General features: G+C 45.3%; 1 protein-coding gene across 3 annotated transcripts in view; it reads left to right on the top strand.

The window, feature by feature from the left end:
- The window catches only part of MDH1B (malate dehydrogenase 1B), a 31,369-nt gene extending 29,946 nt beyond the window's left edge, over positions 1 to 1,423 (top strand). For all 3 annotated transcript variants that reach the window (XM_038749423.1, XM_038749422.1, XM_038749421.1), the window contains one exon: positions 1,115 to 1,423. In XM_038749423.1, the coding sequence (XP_038605351.1) occupies positions 1,115 to 1,152 (38 nt within the window). In that variant the 3' untranslated portion in view covers positions 1,153 to 1,423. The remainder of the gene's footprint in view (positions 1 to 1,114) is intronic.
- Positions 1,424 to 18,477: the final 17,054 nt, after the last annotated feature.

Genomic DNA, 18,477 nt, shown 5'->3' with positions numbered 1-18,477 from the left:
AGTATAGTAATAGTATAGTATAGTAAAATAGTAAATATGTTTGTATCCCATAGAGGATCCCTCTCCTCACCTTCAAAGCCTTATTAATAATAATGATGGCATTTGTTAAGTTCTCCCCCTTCTAGACTGTGAGCCCACTGTTGGGTAGGGACTGTCTCTATATGTTGCCAACTTGTACTTCCCAAGCGCTTAGTACAGTGCTCTGCACACAGTAAGAGCTCAATAAATACGATTGAATGAATGAATGAATGAATGAATACTTACTGTATATCAAGCACTGTTCTAAGCACTGGGGTAGATACAAGGTAATCGGTTTGGCCCACACGGGGCTCACAGTCTTAATCCCCATTTTACACATGAGGTAACTGAGGTACAGAGAAGTTAAGCGGCTTGCCCAAGGTCACACAGCAGACAAGTGGCAGGGCCAGGATTAGAACCTATGTCCTCTGAGTCCCAAGCCCATGCTCTTTCCAGTGAGTCACGCTGCTTCTCGCTGCTTATTAAAAGCATCATCATCATCAATCGTATTTATTGAGCGCTTACTGTGTGCAGAGCACTGTACTAAGCGCTTAAGCACATCTCCTCCAAGAGGCTCTTCCCAAGTTTGTCCTCATTTCCTCTCCTCCCACTCCCTTCGTGTTGCCCTTGCACTTCCATTTGCCCCCTTTATCCATCTCTCCCTCAGCCCCTCAGCCTTTAAACTGTAAGCTCACTGTGGACAGGGAATGTGTCTGCTAATTCTGCTGCACTCTCCCAAGTGCTTAGTACAGTGCCCTGCACAGAGTAAGTACTCAAAAATTTGATTGATTGATTGATTAGGCTGGGAAGCTGGGCCTAGGGACTTTGGGGATGATCCTATTGTTTTATTATTATTATTATTATTGTTGTTGTTTTATACTGTACTCTCCCAAGTGCTTAGTACAGTGTTCAGCGCTCATAGTAAGCACTCAATAAATTATGTCGTGAACATTCACTCGAACAGCATGTGCCAGATGCTTTTGTAGGAGAAAGCCACCAGAGCTCAATGAAGAGAAGGAAGAACAAAGCAAGAGCTCAAACGTAAACCTAAATGTGGGACTTTTGTCTCTAAACCTTCCTATTCTTTCTTTCACAGATACTGAATCTGAACCCTTGGATCTGTTGACTGAATGAAAGACCTATTTTGGAATGAATTTTGCTAACATGATGGAGTTTTTAATTAACTGGGCTTTGAAGAGTGTTAGTTACGGGGGAACCGATGTTGGCAGAAAGGATTTGTCAACGGGCAGTGATTCTTTTCCCGGCGAATCCACCTGAGTATGGTTCTCAAGGTTTGTTTCAGGGTAATTCCATGAAATTTGTGTTTTCGGACAAAACATGCCTATCTTAAAACAAGAATAAAATTCGTTTTATGGAATGACTGAAATAAAATATTGAAATAAAACATTTGAATTTTCAGTTTCAGAAGATAAACCAGGATCCCCAAAATATAAGGAAGTTGATGCTAAACATACTATAGAATTCCAATTAACCACACATCAGTCAGTCAATTGATGGCATTTATTGAGTGCTCACTGTGAGCTGAGCACTGTCCATATTAATGATGGCATTTCTTACGCACTTACTACGTGTCAAGCATTGTTCAAAGTGCTAGAATAGATTCGAGCTAATCAGGTTGGACATAGTTCCTGTCCCCCTTGGAGCTCACAGTCTTAATCCCTATGAGGTATAAAACAATTCCCCTTTTTTTTGGTATCTGTTAAGCACTTACTTTGTGCCAGGCACGCACTTAGCACTGGGGTAGGTACCAGCTAATCTGGTTAGACAAACTCCAGGTCCCACATGGGACTCACAATCTTAATTCCCATTTTACAGGTGAAGGAACTGAGGCACAGAGAAGTGAAGTGACTTGCCCAAGAACACACAGCAGACAAGGAGCAGAGGCAGGATTAGAACCCAGGTCCTTTTGACTCCCAGGTCCAAGGTCTATCCAATAGGCCAATGCTGCTTCTCCTTTTGAGCCTGAGGGGGAAGCATGGCATGCAATCTGTCACTCAAATAGGCAGGGTGAAATCAGGTTCTGAAGACAAATTAGTGGTGTGTTCCTCAACAAATCTTCCCCCGGTCTCCATGGACCAAATCCCAAGGCATTTGTTTGGCTTCAGGGAGCTGTTATACCCTGTGTAAAATTGGGGAAAAATTGGATATTCTCCCTGGAAATACCCACAGCTCATCTAGGCAGACTCAGAATAATTTGAATAATAACTGTGTTAAGCACTTACTATGTACCAGGCAATATACTAAGCTCTGGGGTAGGTACGAGCAAATCAGGTTGGACACAGTCCCCCTCCCACATAATAATGATGGCATTTATTAAGCACTTACCATGTGCAAAGCACTGTTCTAAGCGCTGGGGAGGTTACAAGGTGATCAGGTTGTCCCACGGGGGGGGGGGGAGGGGCTCACAGTCTTCATCCCCATTTTACAGATGAGGGAACTGAGGCCCAGAGAAGTTAAGTGACTTGCCTAAAGTCACACAGCTGACAATTGGCAGAGCTGGGATTTGAACCCATGACCTCTGACTCCAAAGCCCGGGCTCTTTCCACTGAGCCACACTGCTTCTTTACTATAGAAGACAAGGGGATGAGCTGGGATTAGAACCCAGATCCTTCTGCCTCTGACGCCCAAGCCCCTGCTTTTTCCACTGAGCCACGCTGCTTCTCCGAAGTGCATGGCCATCTCAGAACAAAGTGACCCAGGGATTACTTTTAGCCTAACCTGACACAGTTCATCAAGCCAGATTATTTCATTAGGATGGAAGGAAACTTCCTACCATAGGATGGAACAGGTGTGCAACCCTGCCCATGGGAATCCTGCTGAGTGACTGGAAGAGAAGAGATGGAGGCAGGAGTAAAGGCTAGGGAATGAACTCGAGACTGTAAGCTCCTGTGGGCGGGGATCGTGACTACCAACTCTGTTGCCTTGTACTCTCCCAAGCCCTTAGCACAGTGCTCTGCACACGGTAAGTGTTCAATACATACCTCTGGTTGGCTGAACTGAACCTTAGAGGGCTAACTAAGATCATCATTAAGGTCAGACGTGGATGGATACTGAAAGAGAAAGAATGTGTAACCTGTCAGCATATAACCAGCTGACTAAAGTTCTGTTGTTTGGACTCCCTCATGTGCCACTTGAAAGAACCTAACAGAAGAAGTATCCTTGCACCATTAATTTTAACCCAACTTACTTGGCATGAAAAATGGCAGTAATAATAGTGTTCGGCCCCCAGTAAGCACTCAGTTACCATCTGTTGGGTAGGGACCATCTCTATATGTTGCCAACTTGTACTTCCCAAGCGCTTAGTACAGTGCTCTGCACACAGTAAGCACTCAATAAATACGATTGAATGAATGAATGAATGAATCTGTTGAGCATTGAGCTATGCTCTGGGGTAGATATAGTAATGATAATAATAATAGTAACAATGGGGATTGTCCTTCCCATTCATTCATTCATTCAATCGTATTTATTGAGCACTTACTGTGTGCAGAGCACTGTACTAAGCGCTTGGGAAGTACAAGTTGGTCCCAAGCACTTAGTATTCTCAGCACTAGTACTAGTGCTAGCACCAGCTAACACCAGCACTAGTATCCCAAGCACTATCCTAAGTGCTGGGGGGGCACAAAGTAATCAGGTTGTCCCACATGGGGCTCACAGTCTTAATCCCCATTTTACAGATGAAGGAGCTGAGGCCCAGAGAAGTTAAGTGACTTGCCCAAAGTCACACAACTGACAAGTGGCAGAGCTGGGATTATAACCCATGACCTCTGACTCCCAAGCCCATGCTCTTTCCACTGAGCCACACTGCTTCTCTGTGCCTCAGTTACCTCATCTGTAAAATGGGGAATAGACTGTGAGCCCCTTGCAGGGCAGAGACTGTGTCCAACCCGATTTATTTGTATCCACCTCAGCGCTTAGTACAGTGCCTGGCACATAATAAGCACTTAAAAAACCCCACAACTATTATTATTATTATTAGGAGGAGGGCTGATTGAGTGCCTTAAAGCCATAGATAAGGAGTTTCTGTTAGATGCCGAGGTGAATGAAGGTTTGTGACGAGTGGGGAGATGTACACAGAACGATTTATTTCCACAAGCCATTGCGTCAATTTGAGAAATTTGAGAACCTGCATATCTTCCATGTTCTGTCCCATAGATGACTTGGTTTAAAGCTGTGGACCAAGTTGAGACTAAAGAAGCCTGTCTGTCTGAATAACCTTTTAAGAGCAAGACAAATAAGGGTTTGCGTGGGGAACTCAGGCTGGTGACTCTTCTCCCGGGAGGGTTTGACTCTTCTCTACCTTGTCACGTTATATCACAGCTTGCCACGTTCTGCTGCATAACTTCATCGAATGACACCCCAGAACACCATTTGACGAGAGTGAAGAGGACAGATGGGCAAGCAGATAAAGGTTCACTCCTGTAGCACAAGCAGCACCTGGCAAAGAGCAGAGAGTTTGCTGACTCTCCACATTAGTTTGGCGCATCTGGGAGGAACCAGTGCATAAAACATGGCCTCGATCCCCAGTAAAAATGTGAGGAATGGTGTTTCTGGTGGACTAATTGTACATAGCTGTAATTCCATTTCAATTTATATTCACCTCGCTTCCCCACACACACACACACTTCACCTTCAATGTGTAGTTTTTCCTGATCTGTATTCTAGGGAGGAGAAGCTCCTTAGGAAAGAGGGATCCAATAAGAGCTCAACTACATGTACATAAAAGGGGTTGACATTCATTCACTCAGTCATATTTATTGAACGCTTAATGTGTGCAAAGCATTGCACTAAGTGCTTAGGAGAGTACAATATAAAGACAGACAAATTGCTGCCCACAACAAGCTCACAGTCTAGAGGGGGAGACAGACATTAATATAAATAAACAGAGACACTCTGGGTGTCCACTCTAACCTCTTATTGGCTCACAGAATGGTCCCAGGTGACGATGTGCTGGGAGGGCTGATATATGCACTTAGTAAATGCTCAAATATCTTGGATGATGATGACCCCAAATGCTTAGTACAGTGCTCTGCACACAGTAAGTGCTCAGTAAATATGATTGATTGATTTATGGGGAGATGGGTATACAGTAGACCCCTTCCTCATGTTCCAAAATGTTGCCCCCCGCCCCATTCCTAACCCCCCTCCAGGGAGAGTAGCTGCAACATCCCCGGAGTCATAGAATCATGGAAATCCCCTCTAGACTGTAAGCTCCTTGAGGGCAGAGAGTGTGTCTACCAATTTTGTCTGCTTTGCACATAGTAAGCACTCAAGAAATACTACTGGTTGATGAGAAGCAGCGTGGTTCGGTGGAAAGAACCTGGGCTTTGGAGTCAGAGGTCGTGGTTTCAAATTCCGGCTCTGCCCAAAGTCACCTAATTTCTCTGGGCCTCAGTTACCTCATCTGTAAAATGGAGATGAAGACTGTGAGCCCCCCGTGGGACAACCTGATCACCTTGTAACCTCTGCAGCGCTTAGAACGGTGCTTTGCACATAGTAAGCGCTTAATAAATGCCATCATTATTATTATTATGGAGAAGCAGCATAGCTCAGTGGAGAGAACACAGCCTGGGAGTCAGGTCATGCGTTCTAATCCCAGCTCCACCACTCATCTGCCGGGTGACCTTGGGCAAATCACTTGTCACAAGTCACTTCACAGTTACCTCATCTGGAAAATGAGGATTGAGACTGTGAGCCCCACTTGGGACAGGGATTGGGTCCAACCCTATTTGCTTGTATCCACCCCAGTGCTTTGTTCAGTGCATAAATGCCATTTATTATTATTATTTTATTACTAATGGCAAGAAGGGGACTTGCCAAAGGGGAATCAGGGGACCAGCGGCAGAGCCGGGATTAGAACCTACAACTCCTGACCCTCAGATCCATGTTCTTTCCATTAGGCCACTCTGCCTCCTATTGAGTTAGGAGGTGACCTTACTTTCCCTGAAAGCACAGCAATGCAACCTCATGCCCGCAAAAGAGAAACAAAGCTCTCCCTACCTTTTCCTGTATTCAATCAATCATCAAGGTTATTTACTAAGTGCTTACTGTGTGGGCAGCACTGTACTAAGTGCTTGGGAGAGTACAATATCCTAGAGTTAATAGACACGATCTCCGGCCCTCAAGGAGCTTGCAATCTAGTTGGGAAGACAGACATTCAAAGAAATTACAGAGAAGGGAAATGGTGTAACATAAATAGAAGGTGCTTCCAGGGAAGATAGTGGCGCTTAAGCAGAACCCAACCAGAGCCTCTCTGGAGCACTGAGAAGAAACTAGAAGCAGTGTGGTCTACTGGCCCGGAAGCTCAGGCCCGGAAGTCAGAGGTCATGGGTTCAAATCCCGGCTCCACCACTTGCCTACTGTGTGACCTTGGGCAAGTCACTTAACTTCTCTGGGCCTCAGTTCTTCCTCATCTGTAAACTGGGGATTAAGACTGTAAACCCCCATGTGAGACATGGACTATGTCCAAACTGATTTGGTATTTGTTAAGCTCTTGCTATGTGCCAGGCACTGTACTAAGCACTGAGGTGGAAACTATCTTGTCAGGTGGGACACAGTCCTCCTAGGCCTTCTTGGCTTTTGAGGGAAAAATCGGGGGCTTGGGGCTCCCAGTTTTAATCCCCATTTTACAGATGAGGTAATTGAGGCACAGGGAATAATAATAATAATAATGGCATTTGTTAAGTGCTTACTGTGTGCAAAGCACTGTTCTAAGAGCTGGGGAGGTTACAAGGTGATCAGGTTGTCCCACGGGGGGCTCACAGTCTTAATCCCCATTTTACAGATGAGGGAACTGAGGCCCAGAGAAGGTAAGTGACTTGCCCAAAGTCACACAGCTGACAATTGGCAGAGCCGGGGTTTGAACCCATGACCTCTGACTCCAAAGTCCGTGCTCTTTCCACTGAGCCACGGGGAAGTGAAGTGACTTTTACAAGGTCACACAGCAGGCGAGTGGCGAAGCAGGGATTAGAACCCAGGTCCTTCTGACTCCCAAGCCCTTGCTGTATCCACTAGGCCATGCTGCTTCTCATCTACCCCAGCAGTTAGTACAGTGCCTGGCACATAGTAATTGTTTAACCAATGCCATTAAAAAAAAAAAAGATCCTGGAGAAAAGTAGAGCAGCAGGATCCATGCTGCAGACCCTCCAGCTGGGGTTGCCCTCTATACCACCCCCAGGCATGTCATCATCATCATCAATCGTATTTATTGAGCGCTTACTATATGCAGAGCACTGTACTAAGCGCTTGATGGAGCTCTGGATAGAGCTATGGAGCTATGGAGCTCTGCCCCTTCTAAGAATATCCAGCACAGGTTCTCGTGGGCACAGTGAGAGAGGGAGGGGAGAAGGATGAAAGGCCCTACAGGTGGATTATCATCTCTCAGGCCACCTCAGCCCACTCCTTATAATAATAATAATAATGATGGTATTTGTTAAGTGCTTACTATGTGCAAAGCACTGTTCTAAGCATTGAATGCCACCTATGTATGTGGGAGAATTGGGCTCAACGTAAATAATAAAATATACAATTACAGTAATGTTCACGGTTTCATTCTCTTTTGAATCAGCACCAATCCAACGGCTCCTTTCTCCTCCTATCCCCAGAAAAATTCCCTGACGCGGAAATCTTCCAATCAATACACAGCAGATGGCAGTGAGGAAAGCCCGCTAAGTCGTTCGCTGCCTGTCCCGAGAGCTCTCCTTACCATCATGAACTACTTGAGACGAGGGCTGGGCATTGTCCCCATTCCTCCTCGGCTTCTTGGCTCTTGAGGGAAAGATCTGGAGGAAATGCTAAATCATAATGACCACCCTCTGGCAGTTCTCTCTCAGTAGTTTGAGGTAAGTCGCCCTTTCAGGGATTCTCCCCCTGTCTCACACTGCTTCAGCAGTAGAGAAGCAGCATGGCCTTGTGGAAGGAGCACAGATCTGATGGTCAGAGGACTTGAGTTCTAATCTCAACTCCACCACATGCCTGCTGAGTGTCCTTGAGAAAGTCACTTAACTTCTCTATGCCTTAATTTCCTCATCTGTAAAATGAGGATTTAATACCTGGTCTCTCTCCTACTTAGACTGTGAGGGCGCGGGACAGGGACTGTGACTGAGATTCATTCATTCATTCAATCATATTTATTGAATGCTTACTGTGTGCAGAGCACTGTACTAAGCGCTTGGGAAGTACAATGATTACCGTCCATCGTCCACTGTGCTTAGCCCACTGCTTGACACATATTAAATGCTGAACAAATACCACACTTATTATCAGTCAATCTCCACCAACAACATGACAGACTGTTTATCCATCAGCAGTGAAGCTAACCTCCCTGAGGAAGTTGCAGTCCTTTCCCCTTGAAATTCAAGCAAGCCCAGGGAAAGATTCTTCTCTTGCTTTCACTTGACACCTAGCAAAAATTAAGCAATTAGTGTGCATTTTTCTTCTCTCTTTACTAATGAGCCAGAAAACAAGGGAAAATTCCAACTGAGAAGCAGCATAGCCTAGTGCATAAAGCATGGGCCTGGGAATCAGAAGGACCTGGGTTCTAATCTCACCTCCTGTCACTTGTCTGCTGTGTGACCTTGAGCAGGTCACTTCTCTGTACCCCAATTACCTCACTGTAAAATGGGGATGAAGACTGTGAGCCCCATGTGGGACAGGGACAATGTCCAACTTAATTAGCTTGTATCTATGCCCAGCGCTTAGTATAGTGCCTGGCACGGAGTAAGCACTTAACAAATGCCATTAAAAAAACTGGCTTTAAGCATAAGCTCTATTATGACCCAGTAGTAATGAACATTGGAGGTTTACAATGCTAATGAGAGGGTGTCAACAAGAAAAGCTGCTTAGTTTTCCTAGAAGAATTTTAAGAAGAGAATCCTTTGTGTTTCCTTAAAAACTGCATTGAGTTCAGTCCTGTCTCATTCAATAAATCATGACTGTTCATTGAGAGCCTACTGTGTGCAGACCACTGAACTAAGTGTCTGGGATGATATAATGGAGCTAGAAGACAAAATCCCTGCCTTCAAGGAGCTTACCATTTCATCAGGGAGGCAGGCACAAAATGCATTTTAGATAGGAGGGAAAGAAAGGAGAGATGGCTACGTGGATGAGTAAATGCTAACATTACAGAATTGGTATGCCAATCTGCCCTTCTGTCTTCCTGATGGCTTTAAAGGCATAGGCATGGAGGCAGAGGAATAGCCACCAGGAAGTCCCTCGGTTTCTCCCAGCCTTGACAGTCTCTGTAAATTCACAATCAAACTACATCCTTTAACTGGCTGTTCCTCCTTAGGTGGAGAAGCAAGCCCCTCTGACTTCTCTTTCTAAAGCTTCAGTCTGGTTCACCTAGACCAACGTACTATCTTGGGAAGAGCTGAATTAAGCCACCCGGGAAAGATAGCTGTTCCCTTTTTCTACAAAATTTCAAGAGACAGGGATGTCATACCTTTCTGGTTACTGAGGTACAGCATCTTGCCAGAAAAAAAAATTCCCAGCTCAACGTTTGGAGGTCAAAGGAGCACCATGTCTGGATCATGAAGCCGCGGATGAATACGTTCTGCCTCAGTGTTGTTTTCTTTTCATCTGACCCGAGTGGCAAGGTTTAATTTTCTTTCCAGTGCTGAAGAACAAAGATAGCTAAATTGTAAGCTCCTTTGTGAGCTGGAATCCTGTCCATGAACAGTATCGTGATATATGTGAGTATTTACAAGGTAAAACACTTATTATATACCAAGCGCTGGTGTGGATACAACATAATCAGGTCAGACACAGTCGCTGTCACACGTGAAGCTCATATAGGACTCATAGTCTAAGAGGAAGGGAGAACTGGTCCCTATTTTACAGATGTGGAAAAGGACGCAAAGGGAATGATAACAATGATGATAATGATGGTATTTGTTAAGCGCTTACTATGTGCCCAAGCACTTTTCTAAGCACTGAAAAGGTAATGAAGTTGCACCACGTGGGGCTCACAGTCTTAATCCCCATTTTCCAGAAGAGGTAACTGAGGCACAGAGCAATTAAGTCACTTGCCCAAAGTCACACAGCTGATAAGTAGCAGAGCGGGGATTAGAACCCATGACCTCTGTATCCCAAGCCCGTGCTTTTTCCACTAAACCATGCTGCTTCTTCAGTCAGCCGACTTTTCAAAGGTCACAGAGCAAGCAAGTAGAAGAACTGGGATTAGAACCCAGATCCTCTGACTCCCGGTCCTGGACTCTTTCCACTAGGCCACGCAACTTCTCGCAAGTTCTGCCCAAAGTACTCAATAAATACCACTGACTGGTTGGTTGATCCCTGCTGGGTGACTTTATTAACTTACAAGTTGTTTACTAACCTGGCCCAAGCAAATAGCAGAGAAAGGAACTAACTGTCAACTGAACTGGATAAATTCAGTGGTTCGTCATCCTGTGCCTGGTTTTTCCACGGACTCATTCATTCATATTCTCTCTAAACTGCAAGCTTGTTGTGGGCAGGGAGCTTGTCTCTGCCACTGTATTGTATAGTGCTCTGCACAAAGTACCACTGATGGATTTATCATTGAGAATCTGTCCAAAAGAGCCTTGCCACTACAATTGCTTTCCATCGGTGAATGTACGATTTGACCTTAGAATCTGGACCTTTAAGTAAATACCATCAATTGACTGATAAAGCTCTGCGTTGACTGATCATATCTATAGACCCTATTGAACTGTATTCTCTCCAGAACACTTAGTACAGTGCTCCACACATAGTAAGCTCTCGATAAAGACCACAGATTGATGCATCTTACACCATGAGCATTCGGTTGAATCCATAGACAAAGTGTCAGAACTGATGAGCACTCTAACAAGAGCTTTCCAAAAGACTTGGGAAGTGGGAAGAATTAAGGTTTGGAGTTTGATCTTCACTTTGAGGATAAATGCAAAATGGGAAATATTTCAGTCACCAACAATGATAGCGTACAGTCTAGAGGAAGGAGACAGACTTTAATATAAATTATGGATATGTACATAAGTGTTGTGAGGCTGAGGGGGAAATAAAGGGTGTATAGTTAGTGTGAGGGCAACGGAGAAAGGAGTGGGAGAAGAGGAAATGAGGACTTAGGGAAGGCCTCTTACAGGAGATGTGCTTTCAATAAGGTTCTGTAGGTGGGGAAAGTGATCGTCTGTCGGATATGAAAAGGGAGAGTGTTCCAGACCGAAGGCGGGATCTGGGCAAGAGATCCTCAGTGAGATAGATGAGCCCTCTCTTCCATTCCTTAAACACCCTCTCCTTCCAAACAAGGATGTGGGGCCAAATTCTGAGCTTTTATCCATGAGCTTGATTTATTTGGTGAGGAGAACCAGCTGGCTCATCACTTCACAGCCTGGCGTTTTTAAGTATCAGCAGCCTTTGAAGTTGTTGACCTCCAGGGTCCACTGAACCTTCACCGACTCAGCTTCTCTCTCAGAGAATTCCCAGAAATGGTAAAGGAATATCTGTTCATCTAGCCAGAAGGCAGGGGCTTTTCAGAAACCACAGAGTTCTATTTCATTAATCTTTCCATTCCACTCGTCTGTAAAGCTTCCAGGGGAAATATGTAGGCAATATGGGCAAATGAACCATGAAATGAACGACCTGTAGCTCTGAATTTTCTTTTCACCTGGCTGGGTGATTGTACAAAGTGTCAGAATGAGCCAGTGGTGTGGATGGGAGTGAGACTGCAGCTGTTGGCACTGAGGATTTGTGGAATCAGTGCAGCTTTAATGGAAAGAGTCTGGGACAGGGAGCCAGGAGACCCGGGTTCTAATCCCCGATTGGCCCCTTATCTGCTGTGTGACCTTGGTCAAGTCATTTCACCTCACAGCCTCAGTTTCCTGATCTAGAAGATGCTCTCCCTGCTTCTTGGATTGTGAGTCCACGTGGGGCACTGATTGGATCTGAAGACTGTGAGCCCGTTGTTGGGTAGGGACCATCTCCACATGTTGCCAACTTGTACTTCCCAAGTGCTTAGTAGAGTGCTCTGCACACAGTAAACACTCAATAAATACGATTGAATGAATGAATGAATCTGATCATCTTGCGTCAGTCTACCAAGGGTATTTATTGAGCATTTACTGTGTGCAGAGCGCTGAACAATACAATAGAGTTGGTTGATGTGATCCCTGCTGCACAAGAATCTAATCCCGGCTCTGCCGCTTGTCTCCTGCGTGACCTTGGATAAGTCCCTTCACTTCCCTGTGCCTCAGTAATCTCATCTGAAAATGGGAATTAATACTGAGAAGCAGCATAGTTCAGTGGAAAAGAGCCTGGGCTTTGGAGTCAGAGGTCATGGGTTCAAATCCCAGCTCCGCCAAATGTCAGCTGTGTGACTTTGGGCAAGTCACTTAACTTTTCTGTGCCTCAGTTCCCTCATCTGGAAAATGGGGATGAAGACTGTGAGCCCCACATGGGACAACCTAATTCATTCATTCATTCAATCGTATTTATTGAGCGCTTACTGTGTGCAGAGAACTGTACTAAGCGCTTGGGAACTACAAGTTGGCAACATATAGAGACGGTCCCTACCTAACAGCGGGCTCACAGTCTAGAAGGGGGAGACAGACAACAAAACAAAACATATTAACAAAATAAAATGAATAGAATAAACACGTACAAGTAAAATAGAGTAATAAATATGTACAAACATATACACACATATATATGTAGGTGCTGTGGGGAGGGGAAGGAGGTAAGGCAAAGAGGATGGGGAGGGGGAGGAGGGGGAGAGGAAGGAGGGGGCTCAGTCTGGGAAGGCCTCCTGGAGGAGGTGGTGATCACCTTGTAACTTCCCCAGCGCTTAGAACAGTGCTTTGCACATAGTAAGTGCTTAATAAATGCTATCATTATTATTATTATTACTGAGAATCCCTTGTGAAACACAGACTGTGCCCATCCCGATGAACTTGTACCTATCTGAACTTATGCTGCCGAGTCATCTCCAACCCATAGTGACTCCATAGGCACATTTCGCCCGGAACACCCTGCCTCCATCTGCAATCATTCAGATAGTGCATCCATAGAGTTTTCTTGGTAAAAATACAGAAGTGGTTTACCATTGGCTCTTTCCTTGCAGTAAACTTGAGTCTTTGCCCTCGACTCTCTCCCCTGCCACTGCTGCCCAGGATGGGTGAGTTTTGACTTGTAGCAGATTGCCTTCCAGTCACTAGCCACTGCCCAACCTAGGAATGGGATGGTAATAATAATAATAATATAATAATATAATGATGGCATCTATTAAGTGCGGGGGGCTCACAGTCTTCATCCACATTTTACAGATGATGTAACTGAGGCACAGAGAAGTTAAGTAACTTGCCCAAAGTCACACAGCTAAGTGGCAGAGTTGGAATTTGAACCCATAACCCCTGACTCCAAAGCCCAGGCTCTTTCCACTGAGCCACGCTGCCTCTGCCCTACTCTCTCTCCCATAGTCGAGACTGGTAGAATACTGGAACCTCTCCAGGTGCAATCCTGGATCTTGTAACTACCAGAGCACTTTGAACAATGTCTGGCATGTAGTAAGCACTGAATAAATACCATAAAAAAAACTTATTGTTAGCACGGCAAGAACTTAATAAATACAAAACAGAAAACTGATACTTTTAAGAAGTAGGAAGATCTGAAGGAACTAGTAGAACTGTGATACTTGTTAAACACTTCCTCTGTGCCAAGGGCTGGGAGAGGTACAATACAATCAGATCAGACACAGTCCCTGTCCCAGCTGGGGCACGCAGTCCATCATCATCATCATCATCAGTCGTATTTATTGAGCGCTTACTGTGTGCAGAGCACCGTACTAAGCGCTTGGGAAGTACAAGTTGGCAACATATAGAGACAGTCCCTACCCAACAGTGGGCTCACAGTCTAAAAGGGGGAGACGGATGGCGATCTTCTCCCCATTTTAAAGATGAGGAAACTGGAGCACAGAGATGTTAAATGACTTACCCAAGGTCACACAGCAAGTACGTGGCAGAATTCAGGGTCCCCTGTCTCCCAGCCCAAACCCTTTCTTCTAGATCACCTGCAATTGAGCCATTTACTCGCGGCCAAAGTGGACTCCAAACTGATATGAGGCCCCAGGCAGGCAGTCAATATGAAGTTCCAATGTGGCCCTGGACCGAACTTTAAATCTGGTTTCTTTCCCTACCTGTAATTGATTTCAGTGGCTGTCTCCCCCTGCTAGATTATAAGTTTCTTGAGGGAAGGGATCCTGTTTTCCAACTCTATTGGCCTAGTGGAGAGAAAACATAGGCCTGGGCGTCAGAAGTCTCTGGGTTCTAATCCTGACTCCACCGCTTGTTAGTTGTCTCACCTTGGGCAAGTCATTTCACTTGTCTGTGCCTCAGTTTCCTCAAATGTAAAATGGGGATTTAATACCTGTTCTCCCTCCCACTTAGCCCCATGCAGGACAGAGACTGTGTTTGACCTAATTAACTTGTACCTACCCCAGTTCATTCATTCATTCATTCGATCATATTTATTGAGCGCTTACTGTGTGCAGAGCACTGTACTAAGCGCTTGGGAAGTACAAGTTGGCAACATATAGAGACGGTCAATCAATCAATCAATTGTATTTATTGAGCGATAACTGTGTGCACAGCACTGTACTAAGAGCTTGGGAAGTACAAGTTGGCAACATATAGAGATGTTCCCTACCCAACAGTGGGCTCACAGTCTAGAAGGGGGAGACAGACAACAAAACAAAACATATTAACAAAATAAAATAAATAGAATAAATATGTACAAATCAATAAATATGCTAGAATAGTGTTTGACACATAGTAACAGCTTAACAAATACCATAAAATAAACAAACCAACAAGTTCTTCTTACAATGTTCTGCACACTTTAAGCAATCAGTAAATACCACTGATGGACTGGGAGGGGGAAAGAGAAAAGGAAGCAGGTCAGGGCAATGCAAAAGGGAGTGGGAGAAGAGGGAAAGGGGGGCTTAGATTGGGAAGGCCTCTTGGAGGAGACGTGCCTTCAATAAGGCTTTGAAGAGGGGGAGAGTAACTGTCGGATTTGAGAAGGTAGGGGGTTCCTGGCCAGAGGCACAATTGGGCTAGGGGTTGGTGGTGAGACAGACAAGATTGAGGCCCAGTGAGAAGGTCAGCATTAGAGGAGCAAAGTGTGCAGGCTGGGTTGTAGAAGGAGCGCTTAGAACAGTGCTTTGCACACAGTAAGCGCTTAATAAATACCATTTAAAAAAAAAAAAAAGGAGAGAAGTGAGGTGAGGTGAGGTAGGAGGGCCCACATAGGGCTCGCTGTCTTCATCCCCATTTTACAGATGAGGGAACTGAGGTGCAGAGACATGAAATAACTTGCCCAAGGTCACACAGCAGAGACGTAGCAGAGCTGATTAGAACCCATATCCTCCTGACTCCCAGCCTGGTACTCTAAGCCACGCCACTTCTCTACAGAGAAGTAAAGTGACTTGCCCAAGGTCACAGAGCATACAGGAGACAGAGTGGGATTACAACCCAAGTCCTTCTGACTCCCCAGGCCTGGGCTCTATGCATTAGGCACACTGCTGAGCCTTAAGTAGACCAGGGCGTGGTGTGGGCACAATGGCTCTTTCTGCTCACCACACTGCTCTGGGGGAACTTTTGTCTCCATGTCAGGCTTCCCTCGCGCTGTCCAGTACAGAGCCTCGGCTTTATCCTTAGGCCAGATCGACCCCGCCGTCTTGCATCTCTGTGTCGTGTCAGGCGTGAGCTTTACTCTTCTATTTAGGGACCGTCTCTAGATGTTGCCGACTTGTACTTCCCAAGCTCTTAGTACAGTGCTCTGCACACAGTAAGTGCTCAATAAATATGGTTGAATGAATGAATGAATGGTGCCCCAACAACAACCCCAAGACCAACCCCAGGACCACCAGAGCCGACCCCAAAGTTGTGCCGCACCTACACTTTCTGACTCTGCTCCGATGAGGGCCAATCAATCCATCAGTGGTATTTATTTACATTGATGTCTGTCTCCCCCCTCTAATAATAATAATAATGGCATTTATTAAGCGCTTACTATGTGCAAAGCACTGTTCTAAGCACTGGGGAGGTTACAAGGTGATCAGGTTGTCCCATGTGGGGCTCACAGTCTCAATTCCCATTTTGCAGATGAGGTAACTGAGGCACAGTTACCTCCATGTTACCTCCTTGAGAAGAGGCTCCATGTTATCCTGCTTCAGAGCCAATGAGCCCATATGTCCCAAGGGCTGGACTCCGTCTCCTCAGGCTGTGCTGACCCTGAGGCAGTCGCCCTGACCCGCTCCCACTTCTCTTCCTCAGCCCCTCTTCCAAACAGAACTCCCCGTGTCCTTACCACCTGCTACTCCCTTGGAAGTTGATGGCTCTCCCTTGTGCAAATGTAGGAATAGTTGTCTAGTCCATGATTGATGAACAAATAAATGCTGTCCACTTCAAAGGAAATATGGAGCCATTTTTCCTTCTTATCACCAACTGAAAGTAAGAGGTATTTTATGTGGTAACCATTTTCCATTCCATCCCATCCTACCATATCATCATCCCTCCCCACTTTTTCCATTCCAAGTCACTGTGGGGTGGGAAATGATCGGAAATACTGGACCCGAGGTGAAGGGGGAAGCAGTTCAGGGTTCCAAGGTGAACGGCCAGCTAGTTCCATCTGTCCAAATATGGTTTTTGTTCCCTCGTTCCTTCAAAACAATGATGCTTTTCAAAGGTTTGTCCTTAATTGGAGATTATCTGATAGTTATTTTAATTTAAGGCCTTTCTCCCATCAAAGGTGGAACCGAATGCCTTTATCTGTATCCAGCTGGTGCAGCTGATTGTCACCCCAAGTGCTTCAGCAGGAGAGAGGGAGAGAAAGAGAGAAAGAGAGAGAAAGAGAGAGACAAAGAGAGACAGAGAGAGATCCTCTCTGAGATCATAAAGGAGCCATCTCTGAGAGCCGGGATGAGGCCGGGTGGTTGGGAGGGGTGGGGTGTGGAACCAGCTAGCCAGGTAGAGCGTAACACTCTGGTGAGACAGGTGAGAGCAGACTTATCGCAAAATGTAAATCCCCAGGACCATTGTGGAATGATTAATCTGCTCCATTCTGATGTCCTTTCCCTGAGGAAGCAACCTTGGCTGAACAATATGATAATAATAATAATAACAGCATTGTTAAGCACTTACAATGTGCAAAGCAATGTTCTAAGCACTGGAGGGGGGATACAGGTGATCTGGTTGTCCCACGTGGGGCTCACAGTCTTAATCCCCATTTTACAGACGAGGTAACTGAGGCTCAGAGAAGTTAAGTGACTTGCCCAAGGTCACACAGCACACATGTGGCGGAGCTGGGATTCGAACCCATGACCTCTGACTCCCAAGCCCATGTTCATTCCGCTGCCTCTCTATGATGAAATGCTTAAGATATAGAATAAAAGAGGACATACAGTAGCAGACATTTGAGGCAATTATGAGTCCCTGGCAGGAGAGGAACTCCATCTGAAACTGTCATTTGTATTTTCCAGCAGTGGTATTTGTTGAGTGCATAGTTGGTGTAATGCACTGTACCAGATGCTTGGGAAGTGCAGGACAAGGTGACACATTCTCTGCCTTCAGGAACTTATACTCTAACATTAAAATACCTACAAGTAGTCAGATAACTGAATAAATATAGTCGAAAGTGCTGGGGATGGGGGTAAATGAGCTCAAAAGCACTAGGGCTGGCTGATGGGTTCGTATGATGGCTGGGAATTAATCGTGGAAGGCTTGATAGAGGAGGTGGGGCTTCAGGAGGGCAAAGCTAGATGTGGAATTTTAGGTTCGGTGTACAAGACAATAATAATAATAATAATAATAATAATAATAATATTGGTATTTACTATGTGGCAAGCACCGTTCTAAGCACTGGGGGGATACAAGGTAATCAAGGTTGTCCCACGTGGGGCTCACAGTCTTCATCCCCATTTTACAGATGAGGAAACTGAGGCCCAGAGAAGTTAAGTAATTTGCCCAAAGTCACACAGCTGACAAGTGGCAGAGCTGAGATTAGAACCCATGACCTCTGACTCCCAAGCCCGGGCTCTTTCCACTTGAGCCATGCAGCTTCTCTAAGAAAGTCTCTAGTGAATAATCTTCTATTAAGTGCCTTCATTGAGTACGTGATGCTGTGAACACTGTATTATAATTACAGACTCTAGGAGAATGAAGGCCTCTGGGAAGATTTATAGTAACGGGTAGTGGATAATGATAACGAGTAAACGTGGGATTTATTTCCCTGTCCCCCCTCAGCATTTTTACATCATGTAAAGACTTAGGGGCTCACCCCAACCTTCCCTCTCATAGCTCTTGTATACTTACCTTTATACTCTAGAGTTTCCTCCTACCTGTAATTTACTTTAAAGTCTATCTCCCTAACTAGACCGTAGGTTTTTTAAGGGCATGGATCATGTCTATTTGTTCTGTTGTGTCCTTCCTA

Source organism: Tachyglossus aculeatus, chromosome 7 (assembly GCF_015852505.1).
Source record: "Tachyglossus aculeatus isolate mTacAcu1 chromosome 7, mTacAcu1.pri, whole genome shotgun sequence".
Classification (NCBI taxonomy): Eukaryota; Metazoa; Chordata; class Mammalia; order Monotremata; family Tachyglossidae; genus Tachyglossus; species Tachyglossus aculeatus.
This window is presented reverse-complemented; position numbering and strand designations above follow the sequence as displayed.